At 45.8% G+C, this 13,871-nt stretch overlaps 1 protein-coding gene across 15 annotated transcripts in view; it reads right to left on the reverse strand.

Annotated features, from left to right (window-relative positions):
- The window catches only part of KCNQ2 (potassium voltage-gated channel subfamily Q member 2), a 70,644-nt gene that overhangs the window by 11,065 nt on the left and 45,708 nt on the right, over positions 1-13,871 (reverse strand). For 6 of the 15 annotated variants that reach the window (XM_035343666.1, XM_035343676.1, XM_035343670.1 and 3 more), the window contains 5 exons: positions 9,828-10,051; positions 9,282-9,390; positions 8,628-8,759; positions 6,118-6,225; positions 230-353 (listed from right to left, as the gene is read on the reverse strand). In XM_035343666.1, the coding sequence (XP_035199557.1) occupies positions 230-353; positions 6,118-6,225; positions 8,628-8,759; positions 9,282-9,390; positions 9,828-10,051 (697 nt within the window). Of the gene's footprint in view, positions 1-229; positions 354-6,117; positions 6,226-8,627; positions 8,760-9,281; positions 9,391-9,827; positions 10,052-13,871 lie in introns of those variants that run through there. The other 9 variants (XM_035343674.1, XM_035343668.1, XM_035343677.1 and 6 more) reach the window with 4 other exon arrangements.

Here is a 13,871-nt window from a genome sequence, read left to right on the forward strand (position 1 = left end):
TTAGTCTTAGAAATCCATCTTGATTCCTCTTTAAAATAGTCTTCTCTCTTACTTTTTTTTTTTTTCTTGTTCTTGCTTTTTTCTTTTCTGAATGTTAATATCCCACAGGAATGAAAACAAACAAACAAACAAACAAAAAACAGAAAAGCATCCAGAAAAAATAACAACCACAATAATCCCACAATGCATATCATGCCCTCTGATAAGAACCCCTCTTGCCTCAATATACCTGTTTTTCAACTTTTCCAAGCCTTCCCATCATGCTGGGGTCTTCAGGCATCTCCCCTTCGGCTGGCCCTTTGGTCCGATCCTTGTCGGTCATGGAGGATCCTCTCCCAACGATCTGGTCAACTCTACCGGGATCAGAAAATCCCCCCGCCCCCGGAAAAGGACTGGAGTCAGTCGGAGGCAGCAGGCGAGGGGGGCTCCATTTGTCGCGCCTCCGGGGGACAAAGCAACAGCCTCTCTCCCAGCTAGCACTCCAAATTACTCACAGACACGCGGTGGCACTGAAGTGTTAATTCAGATGCAAAATTCAGAGCAGTATTAGCAGAGTTTGGAATTATCCATTTCTGTTTATACAGATAAAATCTGGCACATTATGCACAGTAAATTTACCCACTGCAAAGAATTTCTATAACTGGCCTTCTTCCAAATCAATTAACTTCTTATTTGCACTGAGGCTGTATTATCTTGGGGGAAGATCAAGTTTTCTGTCTAGCATATGTCAATGGGATTCTGTTCAGTTTTTGCAGCAGTTTCCTCTCCTTGATGCAAATGTAAGCGTGTAATCCCTGTGTCCGTGAAAATGAGCCGCCTGCCCTAAGACCCAAACAAACAGGCGTGGTGCTAACTGTTTTAGTGGAATTATGTTGTGGCTGAATTTAGTCATAACCCACCAAACCGTACCAAACTGTTGTCATCTCAATGCTACTGCAATTCACAACTGTATCATCAGACATTTTCTATTAGCAGGGCTCCAAGCTGTTAACAGCAGAGGATATTCTTGCAACATCAGCAGCTAAAGCTACTGGGCACAATGTTTGGCACCAAGTTATTTACACATTTTACATTTGCAGTTCCTTCTTCCCCGTCTAGAAGCACCTGAGCTGATATACGGCTCCCTGTGCAGAGGAAGAAGGAGGGCTGAGCCAGTCTCGAAGCTGGAAGTCAAAATTTTTTGAAGCACCAAATAAATAAGTTTCTAGAGAGTAAGCCCTGAGGCTTGATCCCTCCAAAATCCAGGGAGCAACCCAGTTTTGGAACAGCTTACTAATGACAGCCCAGTTTATAATCCAGTTCTACACCAGGCAAAATTTACTCTTGCATAATGCACCAAAAGTAAGGGTGGCAGGGGAAAAGAAGGGTTAATCAATCTGACTGAAACCAAGTTGAGGTATCTTGAGTGGAAAACTCAAAATGCTTCTTACGCAGTTCTGCCGTGTGGGCCATGGGTCCATGCACCAGGAGAAGGAAAAGGAAGGAGCTGAACACAGACAGACAGGGGAAAATGAACAAACAAAAACCAAGGAAAGGAATGAGACGTGAGGCTGTTTCAACACAAGAGCCATCTGTTTTCTTCACATGTGACAGGGACTTAATACATATGTTGGCTGTTGACATAAAGGGACAGATATCAGTGGGTATAGAACAGCGTGGCTCCCTTGGCTTATATTAAAGCGACAGAAGTTTACAGCACCAGAAGGTCTGGCTCAAAGAGATGAAGTGGGTGAGCACATCACACCAAAGACAGAAAATATAAGCCAACCATTATTTTGGAGTTTAGCTTTGATCCCAGAAGTTAGTTCATTTGGGCAGGGGTGCGACAGAATACTATTCAATTTAAAAAGTCATGTTTGATCCTTTGCTTAGCAATATAAGCACAGGAGTACAAGGAGCACCAAGTGCTATAATTACAAGTGTGAGGAATATGCATGCCTTATTTCTCTCTTGTAATGGGAGAAGCAAATTATCGACATGTACAGGAACTCCCCACAAGGGATGCAATTACTGACATGACATACAGCACAAGGAATCCTAAGACAATGTTGCTACCATGTAAGCAAAGAGGTATTAAATCGGATACCTCGGGCTACCTTGGTTTGGAATCACAAGTCAAGGCGTGGTACAGCCACTGTACGAACTCCTCTCCTGTATGCACAAGCAAGTAAACTAGTAAAGCAATGAACATGCATTTTAAGAGGCTCAAAGCCTAATCACTACTGAATATTGGGGAAGGCGAAGAAAAATCAGGTGCTCTGTCACACCTAGCACAACGCTACCACTGAAACATGTGCACTAATGAACATGGGATGTCCTTCAACAGTTGCTGAGTAGAGCAGGGAAGCAGGACAGACTGTTAACAGAGAGGAAAACTGAACATAGCCATGCTACTGGGTATCCTAATAGCAGAAAGAGTCTCTTGCAACCCTATTTCTAGCCTTGCAGAATTTCAGGAAGGCCTTCTTCTGCTCTCTTCCACGTCCTTAACAGAAGACCTCTCTGTACTGAGCTCATATGAACTATTTGAAGCACGGTGGGCAAGGTACACTTCACAGATGAAGGGATTGACAGTATCGTATAGAAAAGCACTGACTTCTTCCATCACCTTCAGGCTGGAAACAACTTGCCCATAGACCTGCTGTGATTTAAAAGCAGGACCGAAGCCCTTGGCAGAGCTCACCCATAAAGCATTGAGAAGTCCTTGCCCATATGCCCTTGATAGTAGTGGCTAGGAGAACTCCTCCTGATGGGATCGTTCCCTTCCTGGCTGTACCATAACCCAGCCCTGAGGGGTCATCTTGTGCAGCTCTCAGAAATCAGAGCCAGATTTCACCTTGGAGGCAGTGTCTGCACTGAGCATGGTGTGGTGGGCAGCTGGGGGACACTTGTGTTAGGGCAGATGAAGGTGACCAAGCCCTCCTCTTGGTGCCTGGGTGGGAAAAGGCATCGAGGCTCGAGGTCTCCCACCTCTTTGCTCCCCATGGAAGAAGCTAGAAACCAGGAGAGAGTGCTTGTACCCTCAGCAAAGTGCAGAGATTTCATTTGTGCTTTGTCTGATAAGAGAAGAGAGGAATTTCTCCATGAGCTCATAACCCAGCCGTGCCTGTCTGAGCACCACAAGGACACAGCCATCAGCAAAGAGCAGGAGGCCCTTTTAGCCATTATGAAAGAGTCAGGGGCCCTGTCCAAACTGGGGAGCAAAGCTCACAAGATGAAGAAGGGAGATCATATTCCACCTTTGCAAGCAACGAGGAATAGTGCATATTCCTACTGTGTGACAAGGGACCACGAATCTTCCCAGAGATGCCAAATCCCTCTTCTGCACTACATCTCGTCGGGAGCCTTGAGCCTTCCCAACACTTATCTGCGATGTGTTGAACACAAACGTGTGGAGGGAAGCCTTCAGCTGGGGCTTTGGAAGATGCCCATGCTTCTCCCTTCATGGCAAAAGAGGATTCAAAGATTTCTGACGACGCATGACAGCATGCCATCTGCTGCCTTCGATATATGCTCTGCTGGGTCTTAGCTTGGGAGGGGGAGAGAAGCGGGTTGCTCCTTATAGTGAGCTTTGATATCTTTCCTTCTTTCTAATGATACAAAAAAAATGTAAATTCTTGCATCAGCCACAGTGCAGGTTTTCTCATGCTTCATTATGCTTCATGCTAACAGTACATGCAAAGAGGTGTAGTATGTCACCCTCGGGCCAGAAGCAGACATCAAAAGGTCAAACAGCTCAAATGAGATAAAAATGAATTGTTTGGGGATATATATTCAGTTCTTTTCTGTTTTCTTTATCTTTCATAGTTTGTTACACAATCCAGGCATTGAAGCCAAACCCCCTTCATCCATGTCATGTGACTGGCTACTTACCTCCTCATTTTTCAATAAAGTTTGCTCTAGATGTATTTTGACCAATATCTCTTGTCTAAAAGCTCCAGCTGAGGTTCCACCTATTTCAGAACAGGTCCATGCTACACGAGCAGGCCAGGTGAATTAATCCGAATTCTCTGTGTGCACAGCATGGAGCAAACACCCGCAGCCAAACCACAGCCACGGACATCCACTAGGGTCCAGCTGCCTTTGCTGGGAGCTATTTGCAGAAATAGTTTGGCTGAACTGAGCCCTCATCACTAAAGCACCACAGTGCAATGCATGGGGCTGAGATAGCTCAGGGGACATCACTGGGTTTGGTTTCTCTTCCCTCACTGAATGTTTTGGTATGACCTGGGCACCGTTTGGCTAAAGCTGGGGTGTGCAGGCGAAAAAGGCTGCTGAAGCCCCTGGGGACCCCACATCTCACTGAGATGATGGAGACGATCACAGCAGCTGACCCAGGATTTTTGGGCTGGGGATGCTCGGAGCTCCGGGACACATCCATCAGGCGCTCGGAGCACCTCGCAACTCCCACTGGTGTCTGTGGGAGGATGCAGCTGCCTGAAATTAAGGACAGCATCAGCCCTTTAATGGGGTGGAACAGATTTCTGCAGCCTCCTGTACTCCGCTGCCTGCTGGAGCCTCTCAGCCACAGCTCCGTAAAGAAATGGGAAAATTCCTTTAAAAAGGGAGCAGTTATAAAGCGAATATCTTAATGTCACAGGAGCCTAGAAGGCAACTGCAAATAGATTTTTAATCTAACAATCAGTATTAGAAACTGTAAAAATAAAAGGGGTGGGGGGAGAAAGTCATTAACATTAAGCTGATAAAGCAACAGGCTTGGAGTGAATAAAAATAAATATCACAGCTTGGGACATTTTGGATCTCCTCCCCTAGTATCCATCCATCACATTTTCTGTGTGCTAGGCACTAGCTTTCACATGCAAACTTTACCTCTATTGAAGGCTTCTTGCACACCTAACCTTACAGGTAAATAGAAAAATAATAATCCATCTGAATCTGTATTTTTAATGTTAATTACAAAATGTTGCTGCAGATAAGAAATTTATTTCATTTTTAAAGACCTGTTTGAGGCATCATCATTTGGGGAAAAGCAATTGAAAAAATGCTTTTCTGAAAGCATCTTTTTCCCTAGCATAAAGCTTGGGGCTTCTGGAAAATTCTCTACTTCTTTTATTTAATCTTTGAGCTGGCTGAGTGGGAAAGGTAAGCTTTCAATATTCCTTTTACTCACATTCCTCTAGTGAAGATTAGTCAGAGCCGCTTAAATAAAAATCAAGAGATTTGTCATGTATTAGCTGTTAGGGAGGGCAAGTATATTTAGAAGAAAAAAAAAATAGCTGAGGCTATGCTTGCTGCATTTAAAATCACCTACTATCTGTACACAGAAAATAACTGTCTGGCAAGTATTTATACCTGCCCTGTGATCCAGTGGTCTCGATACAAGGTGAAAATGCTGCTCAGCTCCCTGCTGTCCAGACCTGAGAATGCCTCAAAACGGGTGGTTCAGCTTTGGCATCAGCTTTGGGTACAGCTTTATCTAAAGTGAGAGCTTAATAAGGGCAATAAGAAAATCTCACTGGGTGGCTGAGGGCTTTGTTAGACTCCTTTTCTTTTTACATGCAAAATCGGGACCTTTTTCTGGATGTGAGTCTTGTGGTGGTAACATTTTAATGGTTTTTACCTCTGTGGTCACTAGAGTTGCATCAGCAAAAGGAGACCACTGCATTTCTCAGGCATTAAACACTTCATCCTTACTTTGCCCACTGAGATGAACTCATTTCACAGTCCAAAGAGCTGCAAACAGAGCCTCCTTCACTGGCGTGTAGGGCATTTGTTCTTTTGGAAAGTAGATGGCTTTGTTTATATTGGCTTTGTGGGTAAATATTCCGCTTTTTATTTTTGAAGATAGTCTGATAAAATATGAGATTTTAAAAAGATCAATTTCACCACCACTTAGAAGAAGACTGGAAATCTGCTAGTTGAAGAAACTGATGGTTATTAATGACAGTATGGATGTCCCTTTTTTTTTCCTTCAGCTTGCCTAGTGTGAAAGCTCATTACTGAACAAATCAGAGCACACCCAGAGTAGCGAGCCCCTCTGAGTCACGATTTAGCAAGCTGCTAAGTGATAAATGCCGTCATATAACTGGCATGAAAGGGGTTTGACATTAAGCAAATGAAAAATCCAGAGAAAGCGGCATTTTTGTGAATCCTAACCTAGGCGAGTATTGGGGAGATTCTTTGGAAGAATACATGGGTCCTTTGGTTGGATACTTCTTATGCCGGGGAGTTGAAGGGGGCGGGGGACCCACAATCATATCTATCCTGGCAAAGTAAATAAGAAAAAAGACACCAGCAAAATGCATAATGAAGCAACATGTAGAGAAAAGTTGGTCAGAAAGTTGCAGAAAGAAACAACTGAAAAACAGAACGACAGAGAGAGAAAGAGAGAAATTGAAAATATATTCCGCTGGAAACAGAGGTTTCTTTCCTACCACCTGTCGTCGGTGAAAGCCAGAATCTTACCCACCCTGGGGTAAGATTTGGAGATTTTTGGCACCGTGGAAACATCACTGCTGATTAGGAGACCCCCCCATCCCAGATATTATAGGTAACATGCTTTACCCTCTGGAATATATTTGAAGCAATATCCCATTGAGATGGTTGGGCAAGAAACAACAAATACTCATTCTCCGTTCAGTTACACCGCTAGATAACACATCCTCAGCTAGTTCAGAAATGCACGAGCCGTTGGGGTCGGCGAGACACGCTGTGGGACCGTGCAACTCAATGAATGGGAGACATCCGTGGCCGGCAAGGTGTCAGGATGAGGCACGAGACGGTGTGAACACAACACTGAAAAGAGCACTTTACAGACACACCACGGTGACAGAGGCATTCATGGTTAGAGGAAAGTGCACGTCAACACGCCGGAAATTTGCTCGACTGCAGCTTTACTCCGCAGCCCCGGCTGCGGGAGGTCCCAGCTGGCCCCGCAGAGCTGAGCAGGCAGGGAGAGCACAGCGCTTTGGTTGATGAAGGAAAGGGGAATAAAAATATATGTTCTCCTCTGAGCTCGGGCTCCAGTATATGGGCACACCTACTCTAGCACCAGCTGGTTGTGTCCCAGTGCTGGCCATGGGCACCCCAGGCACACACCTCTCCTACAGGGGGGCCCTTTCCCGTTGTATTGGGCTGGTGAGCAGCCAGGGGATGTGTACCCATCTCTCTGCCACGATGCAGGCTTCAAAAAGTCAGCCCAAGGGGCTCTGCTCCTGTCACCATCACTGATCTCCTGCCTGGGAGGGACAGGGAGACCACTGAAGCTACCCACCAGCCCCGGATCCCAAATCCAGGTACTTCACATGGGGCTCTCAACCAGCTCCTGGTCCTCCTGACCTCCCTGCAATGGGGTGGGTTGCTGTCCCGGCCTAGTCCTCTCCCTGGGACTTCTGCCTCACAGTCCCACTGGTGCAGCTAGGGCGACAATGCAGTTTGGTCTTTGAAAGCTTCAATTCCTTACATCCCAAAAAAAAACACCTGACCAAGCCACCTTGCCTTTGCAGCACACCACCTCAATAGGTCAATAGGAGGCTGGCAAGGCCAGCTGGCAGTTGGCTGCAGCATCCTGTGGGGCTGAGAACTGTGGGGTCCCCCCAGAGCCAGTGGAGATGCCAACCCCAACAGTTCACATCCCGTTGCAGAGGCTGCCTGGAAGCTTCATGCTGCAGCTTGTTAAAATAAGGAATATAAATCCCTTCCTCCTCCTCTTCCCCCTCCAGATTCAGCTGCACATCTCAGATCCATAATCGCTGAATCTGTACTGAATGGGGGTGAGAGGCTCAAAGAGAGGAAATTCTCCGGGATATTTTAGTCTTCATCACAAGGGAGAATTTACCTTCTGGCAACAGAGCTGGAAATGGGAAATGCATGGTGTGCAGCAACACTGAGAAAGTTGCCTCCACTGCTTGAACATTGAAAACAGAAGCGTTAAAAGGGTCTCTGAGAGATTCGGAGAAGAGAGATTCCTCTTTTACATAAGACATATTTTCAATTCCATTCCTGGGGTACACACCTAGCTGCTTCCATACCTAAAAACATTTATTTTTTGCACATTTTCAAGGACCTGAATAGTCTGGAAATTAAAGGAAAATCTCCCCAGTGGCTTCCAGAGGAAGCTTGGCTGCTGCAGCCATCAAGGGAAATACTTTTGTTATCCAAGTGTACAAGTAAATGGTGAACTATTTTGCCTGCTGACAGCCCAAGGCCAAGCCCTGCCTCCTGTTCTGGGTGTCCTTGTGCTCAGCAGAACTGGGGCTCCTTCTGCTGAGCTGACACAGCTCAGGGTGCTGAGGCTTGGGGTCTGGTCCTCCAACACAGGACATCAGGGCCAATTAAATTCCTAAAGTAAAGCCTGCAGGAGGATGAACTGCAAATGCTGTGGTTTTTGGAAGAGAGAGAAACCTTGCTATGAGCTGTCAGGGCTGTCCTGGGGTGGGAAACAAGGCAGTTTTATTGGTATAACCCCAGCGCTTGCTCTGCGTGCACTCCCTGTCCTGCTCATCCCCGCGGGTCTCAGCCACGAGCAGCGATGTTTCCTCTAGGCTCCCTCTTAGGAAGAAAATAATTCAGTTTTAGCTGCAAAGGAAAGTGTCTCTCTCATGGCAACATCCCCACGGTGAACAAAATAGCAGGGAAAAAGTGAAGCAAGCAGAGGGGTCTCTTGCCTGGACTGAAGGTTTTTAATCCGGGAGAGCATGTCCAGGTGACCGGCCGAGTACTGCTCGATGACGTCCATCACGTCGTAGGGCCGAAGGCTCTCCTTAAACTTGCGCTTGGAGACGAGAAATCGCATAATGCTGCAGGAGAGGGAGAAAAAAGGGGAAATCAAGTCCCTGGGCTGGAGCCTGGCCTGCGCAGTGGGAAATAAAAAACACGAAGGGAGGTGAGGGAAACTGGAATGAATCCCAGCCCTGTGGGCTTGGGGGAGGATGCAGCAAGAGGAGAGGGACGGGGCTCATGGGGGCCTGTGGCTGAATTCCTGCACCGGGGGACACCGATGCCCTCCAGCCTATCAGCTGTGCAAGTCTCCTCTCTGCACCACTTTTATAAATGTCAGCATTAAATCTCGGAGCTAGTGAGAACGATCGCTTGGATGCATCCCTGCAGGGGATTTTCCTGTTTCTGCATTTATTCCTTCCCTCAGCAGAAATTGCCCTTTCTGGCAGAATTTTCTGTAAAGGAGGGCAGGCCACCCAGGGGAAAAACAGCCTGCAGCACAGGCACTTCAGCATTTGCCATCTCTGCATGGACTTCACTTTTCTTTTTCTTTTCCTATCATTTATTTTTTCTGGACCATTTTCCCCCTCTCCCTCTCTTACCACACTGCCCTGATGCTGACTTTCAGTCCCGGCGTTAAATCTTCAGTCACAAACTCACAGTTGCAGCTTTTGTTCTCGTCAGGAATGTCTTCTCCGGGGAGGCTCGCTTCTGGGTTGGGGAGAGGCAGGAATAAAAGACAGCATGTTAGTATTCCCCCACGCCAGGTAAGGAAGGGGAAACCGAATCACAAACTGCAACCCTGGAGGAAGAACCAGAGAGCTCTTTGCCGAGCATCCCAGTGAGAGCATCCCCAGCCACGTTAAGGCAACACCCAGCAACGCAGGACCCATCCACCTCTAGATGCTTGACTCTTCCTCCTTCCTCAGTCCGATATAAATACAATTTTACCGTGGATGTCAGCAAGGGGTTTCCTCTCTCACTATAATCCTGTATCCCAGCTAAAGGGCTGGAAGGGGTCACAGACCTATTTAAGCACCCCAGGTTGCAGCTCTGCCCTTCCTAGACGGTGAGAAGAGAGTGTCAGTGTTACCCACGGGTTTCAAGGTCCCACAGGACCCCAAGCCCACACCTTCCCAAGCCCACACCTTCTGAGTTTTGCCGTGATGCAGCTCCCTTGATGCGGAAAGCCTGCCGGGCTCGGCTGCGGTCTCCAAAACTCCAGCTCTTGGGCACCTTGCTCGGGCTGTCCTCGATGCTCTGGTCAGCGCTGGGGGACCTCCGGATGCCCTGAGCCTGTGGAGAGCCTTTCCCTTTGGTGCCAGCACCGCGGGGACTGGAGAAGACACGATCTTTCAAACTGACCTTCTGACTGTTCAGAGAAACACGTTGAAACAAAGACAAAAAGGAGACAGCAGGAGGAGTCATTCTGGAAACCACGCAGTCCTTCCCCACCAGCCATTAGAAACCAAGAGCACTTCCAAGCAGCAGTGAGATGTAGCTTTGCTGTTGGCTTTTTTCTTTCTTTCTTTTTCTTTTCTTTTCTTTTTTTTGTTTTTTTTTAAGATATATATTTATTTTATTTTATTTTTTTAAGAAAGCGTAGAAATGTTTCTGCCATAATGAGTGAAATGGGAATGATTATTAAGAGAGAAAAAATAATGAGGACTTGAACAGAAGCCCCTCGTGGGATGCCAGGGCTGGCGGGACAGAATGACGTTAAACGATGAGGTTATGAGTCCTTAAATCACTGATCGGCTCCGATCATGAGCGAGGAAGCTTTTCTTTCACAACTGCCTTCCAAAACCCTACATCTGATAAGAAAACACCAATAAAAAAGCCTTAAATGTTTAACTTTACTTGGAAATACTTCATTTCTGGTGCTCAGACCTGTCCTTCCCCCTTCATTTGCCCTTGTCTTTCCGCCCTCCTAAAATATGATCTGCCCCTTTTAGATCTTCCAAGGAGCATTTTTCCAGTCATATATTTAAATACTTATATATTTAAATATACATAAATATATATATCTACACATAAATATATAATAAATGTATATATAAATATACATAAATATATAAATATATTTAAATACTTAAATATACAACTCCTTTATATCCTATAAAGATTCCGTCTCAAAGCCAACTACCACCTAGCTGCAGGTCTGCTACAGGCTCCATAAATATGCAAAGCAGAATTTTACAGCTTCAAAATACGGCATTTTATTGATGGTTTTCTATTAGAATCCGATTTCCTTAATAATGTGTAATAATGGTTTCAAAAGAAGGCCATTGAGAAACAGTCGGCTCTGATTATTTTCCAAGTTCTGAAATTTGCAAATAAAAACTTAGATCCAAATGAAGGTGACAAATTTTCACACCAAAATTGCAAACAAAAAACTAGTATGAATCTTTATGCAAGGGCCACCTTCTGAGAGAGAGCCCCGGGGGAACCCAACTGCAAAGAATTTGGGATAATTTGGGATAATTTGATATTCCCTGTATAGCGATTGATTATTAAAATCTATGAATAGAGGTTAGACAACCAGTGCAAGGCACTTGTGCGTGGAGCTTATGTTTTGGAAACAGGAGAATCAAAACGGAGCAAAACCAAGGATCTCATTTCCAAGACTCCGCAGCATTGCAGCAGCCTCTTACCCTTCTGCGGCACACGCTCCGCCTCAGTTTGCAGGCACAACACTGCTGGAATTTTGATTTCCATGTCGGCTTTCCAGGTCACCAACCAAAGGCCTGTTTTATTTCTGTCTCTCGGCAATGCCACCTTAAAACTCAGAAGCAAACGCTCCTCCTTTGCCTTCAAACCCAGCGCGAGGTTCCTCATCCAGAACTTTGCTGCTGCTGTTTGAAGCAAAGCAAACTGCAGCTCCCTTCTCCCAGCTGTACCAGCCGCGCTGCGCTGACAGCACCAGACATTTGTTTTTGTCAGGAGAGGAAGAAGGCGTGACTTGAAGACACACGGGGAGCAGATTTGTTGAGTAAGAAGGTGCTATTTTTACAAAATCACTTCACTTTGTGAGACACGGAACGTTTACATGGGCAGAAAGGTGCTTAGGCAGCATTTGCTGGCACTGCCCAGTGCAGGACAGGGCTGCCTCTGACCGTTGGCTGAGCAACAACTGCAGGCTGAAGGATGCAAATAAAATCTGCTCATGATCAAGTTTCAAGTAGAAAAGGAAAAGCAGAAAAATGCATCCAACTAATGATGCATTTTTAATTCAGTGAAACTGCAGAGATAGGTGCTGGAGATTTCATTTCCAGCACTCTGGCCACCTGCAAAGTGCTTCTGAAAGCCAGGGGCCAGCAGACATTCAGCACAGCTGAAAATCAGACGGGAGGCACAAATCCATACAGGAATCCAGGAGCAGGCATGTGCCCAAATACCCTTCTGGATGTAAGATCTGGGCCCTGATGCTACCAATAGCACCATACATAGCAACCGAATGCAGAAAAGCAATTCTCACTCTGCATTTCCTGGGTGAGAAGCCGGACTGAAATTTTGTTGTTTCATCCTAAATAGGCCAGTTGGATTTTTTTTTCTTCATTTTACTTGATTTTTCAAATTAATATTTCTGGAATCTACTGCATTTCAGTAGCACTAATGCATTGAACTATCCAGCCTTGTTAAAAATAAGTTTTACACACAAAAAAATCAGCAAAACATGAATATTCAGAATTCAAAGCAATCTCTTTGTGCCTCATCCCTGTTGCTCCCATCACCAATTTCAGCACGAACCCAGCTGTCTATCACTGAGTAAAGCAGGGCCTTTTCTCTGGGGCCCCCTTTCCATTTCCACAGTAAATGTGCTGCAGATGACTGCAAGACTCACAAAAGGCCAAAAAGAAAGCATTGAGCTCGGGGAGGAATCTGAGGGAAGGGTTTCAAGCCTGATAGCACGAGGTCAATACTTTTATGTTTTAAAAAATTCTCGTAGAAATCTGATGAACAATTAGGGTCCGGGTGGGTTTTGTTCCTGAGCACTCAATCCTCAGACAAAAACCCGACACCTGACAGAACTCTGTTGCTTGAACAAGGACGACATGAGACAATATGAACAATTCACTGAAGTTTTCCTTCTGCCATGCAATTCTCTCATTGGAAACGACACCTGGAATTCGCATGCAAGTCCAGTCCCTGCAGAGGGGGATGCTGTTGGGGTCTGCAGGAGCTGGCGGGCAAGAGTCCAAAAGAAACAAATACATATAGAGAAATATGTTGTCAGCTAATCCAAGATCATGTTCTCGTTTAACCAGAAAGTCATGCAAAGTGACACAGAGAGTGCCAGAGGAGTGGTGTTTAGGTGTCACTCAATGGTAAATGGACTTGGGTTCCGTGGACAGAGTATGTGTTGGTGACATGAGCACGAGGAGAGCGGTAATCCAGCCACACACAACACGAATCAAAGCTTGCATGGTGAGAGCAGCACGAGCACGCTGCACGCACCTTGCTTGTTCCAGGGGGAAGGGAAGGGAAAATAAATGGTGGCTTTGTAATCAGAGATTATGGGAAGCCGTAACAGCGTAATAGGATGTGCTTTACTTCCTGGATCTTCGTAACTACTTTAAGTTGGCTGCTATTAAAAGCATATTCAATGACCAAAAAGAAAATGTTTCCGGTCTGACTTCAGGGAAGGTTCACAAGACTTTCAGCTTTTGGCTTGAATTTATAAAGGATAAAAACTGAATTGACTTTTTCTCTGTGGCCAGGCAGAAAAATGAGAGCCCCCAAGGGAAGAACATGTAAGAACCGATCCCTAGCCCCAGCAGTTGACAGGAGGGTGCTCACTGCATAGTGGCCTTTGCATTTAGGTTCAGTTAGGTCCGACAGCCCAGCACTCAGCAGGAAAATGCATGAGAATTAACCTTTACATGAGCTGCCACCCAGCCTCCTCAGGATGCTGGGGGCTTGAGCTCCTGTCTGAGCCCCTCTGGTACGGGGGTTCATTCCACAGCCCTCCGTGGTATTAAACCAGCACTTTTCAAAATGTGGATTACAATATGAGCAGAAATTTTGGATCAATGAAAATAATCACCTGTAACTTCTTGCCATTGATTTCAAACTACGCTTGAGCAATTGTTTCATTCTCTTCTTTCATTTTGTAGGCCAAACTGCGTTAGGCTGTCATGGCTCAGATCCACCTCTGCTCAGCCAGGAAAAGTGTTTCTTCTCCTGTAAAT

This window comes from Oxyura jamaicensis, chromosome 20 (assembly GCF_011077185.1).
Source record: "Oxyura jamaicensis isolate SHBP4307 breed ruddy duck chromosome 20, BPBGC_Ojam_1.0, whole genome shotgun sequence".
NCBI classification, from domain to species: domain Eukaryota; kingdom Metazoa; phylum Chordata; class Aves; order Anseriformes; family Anatidae; genus Oxyura; species Oxyura jamaicensis.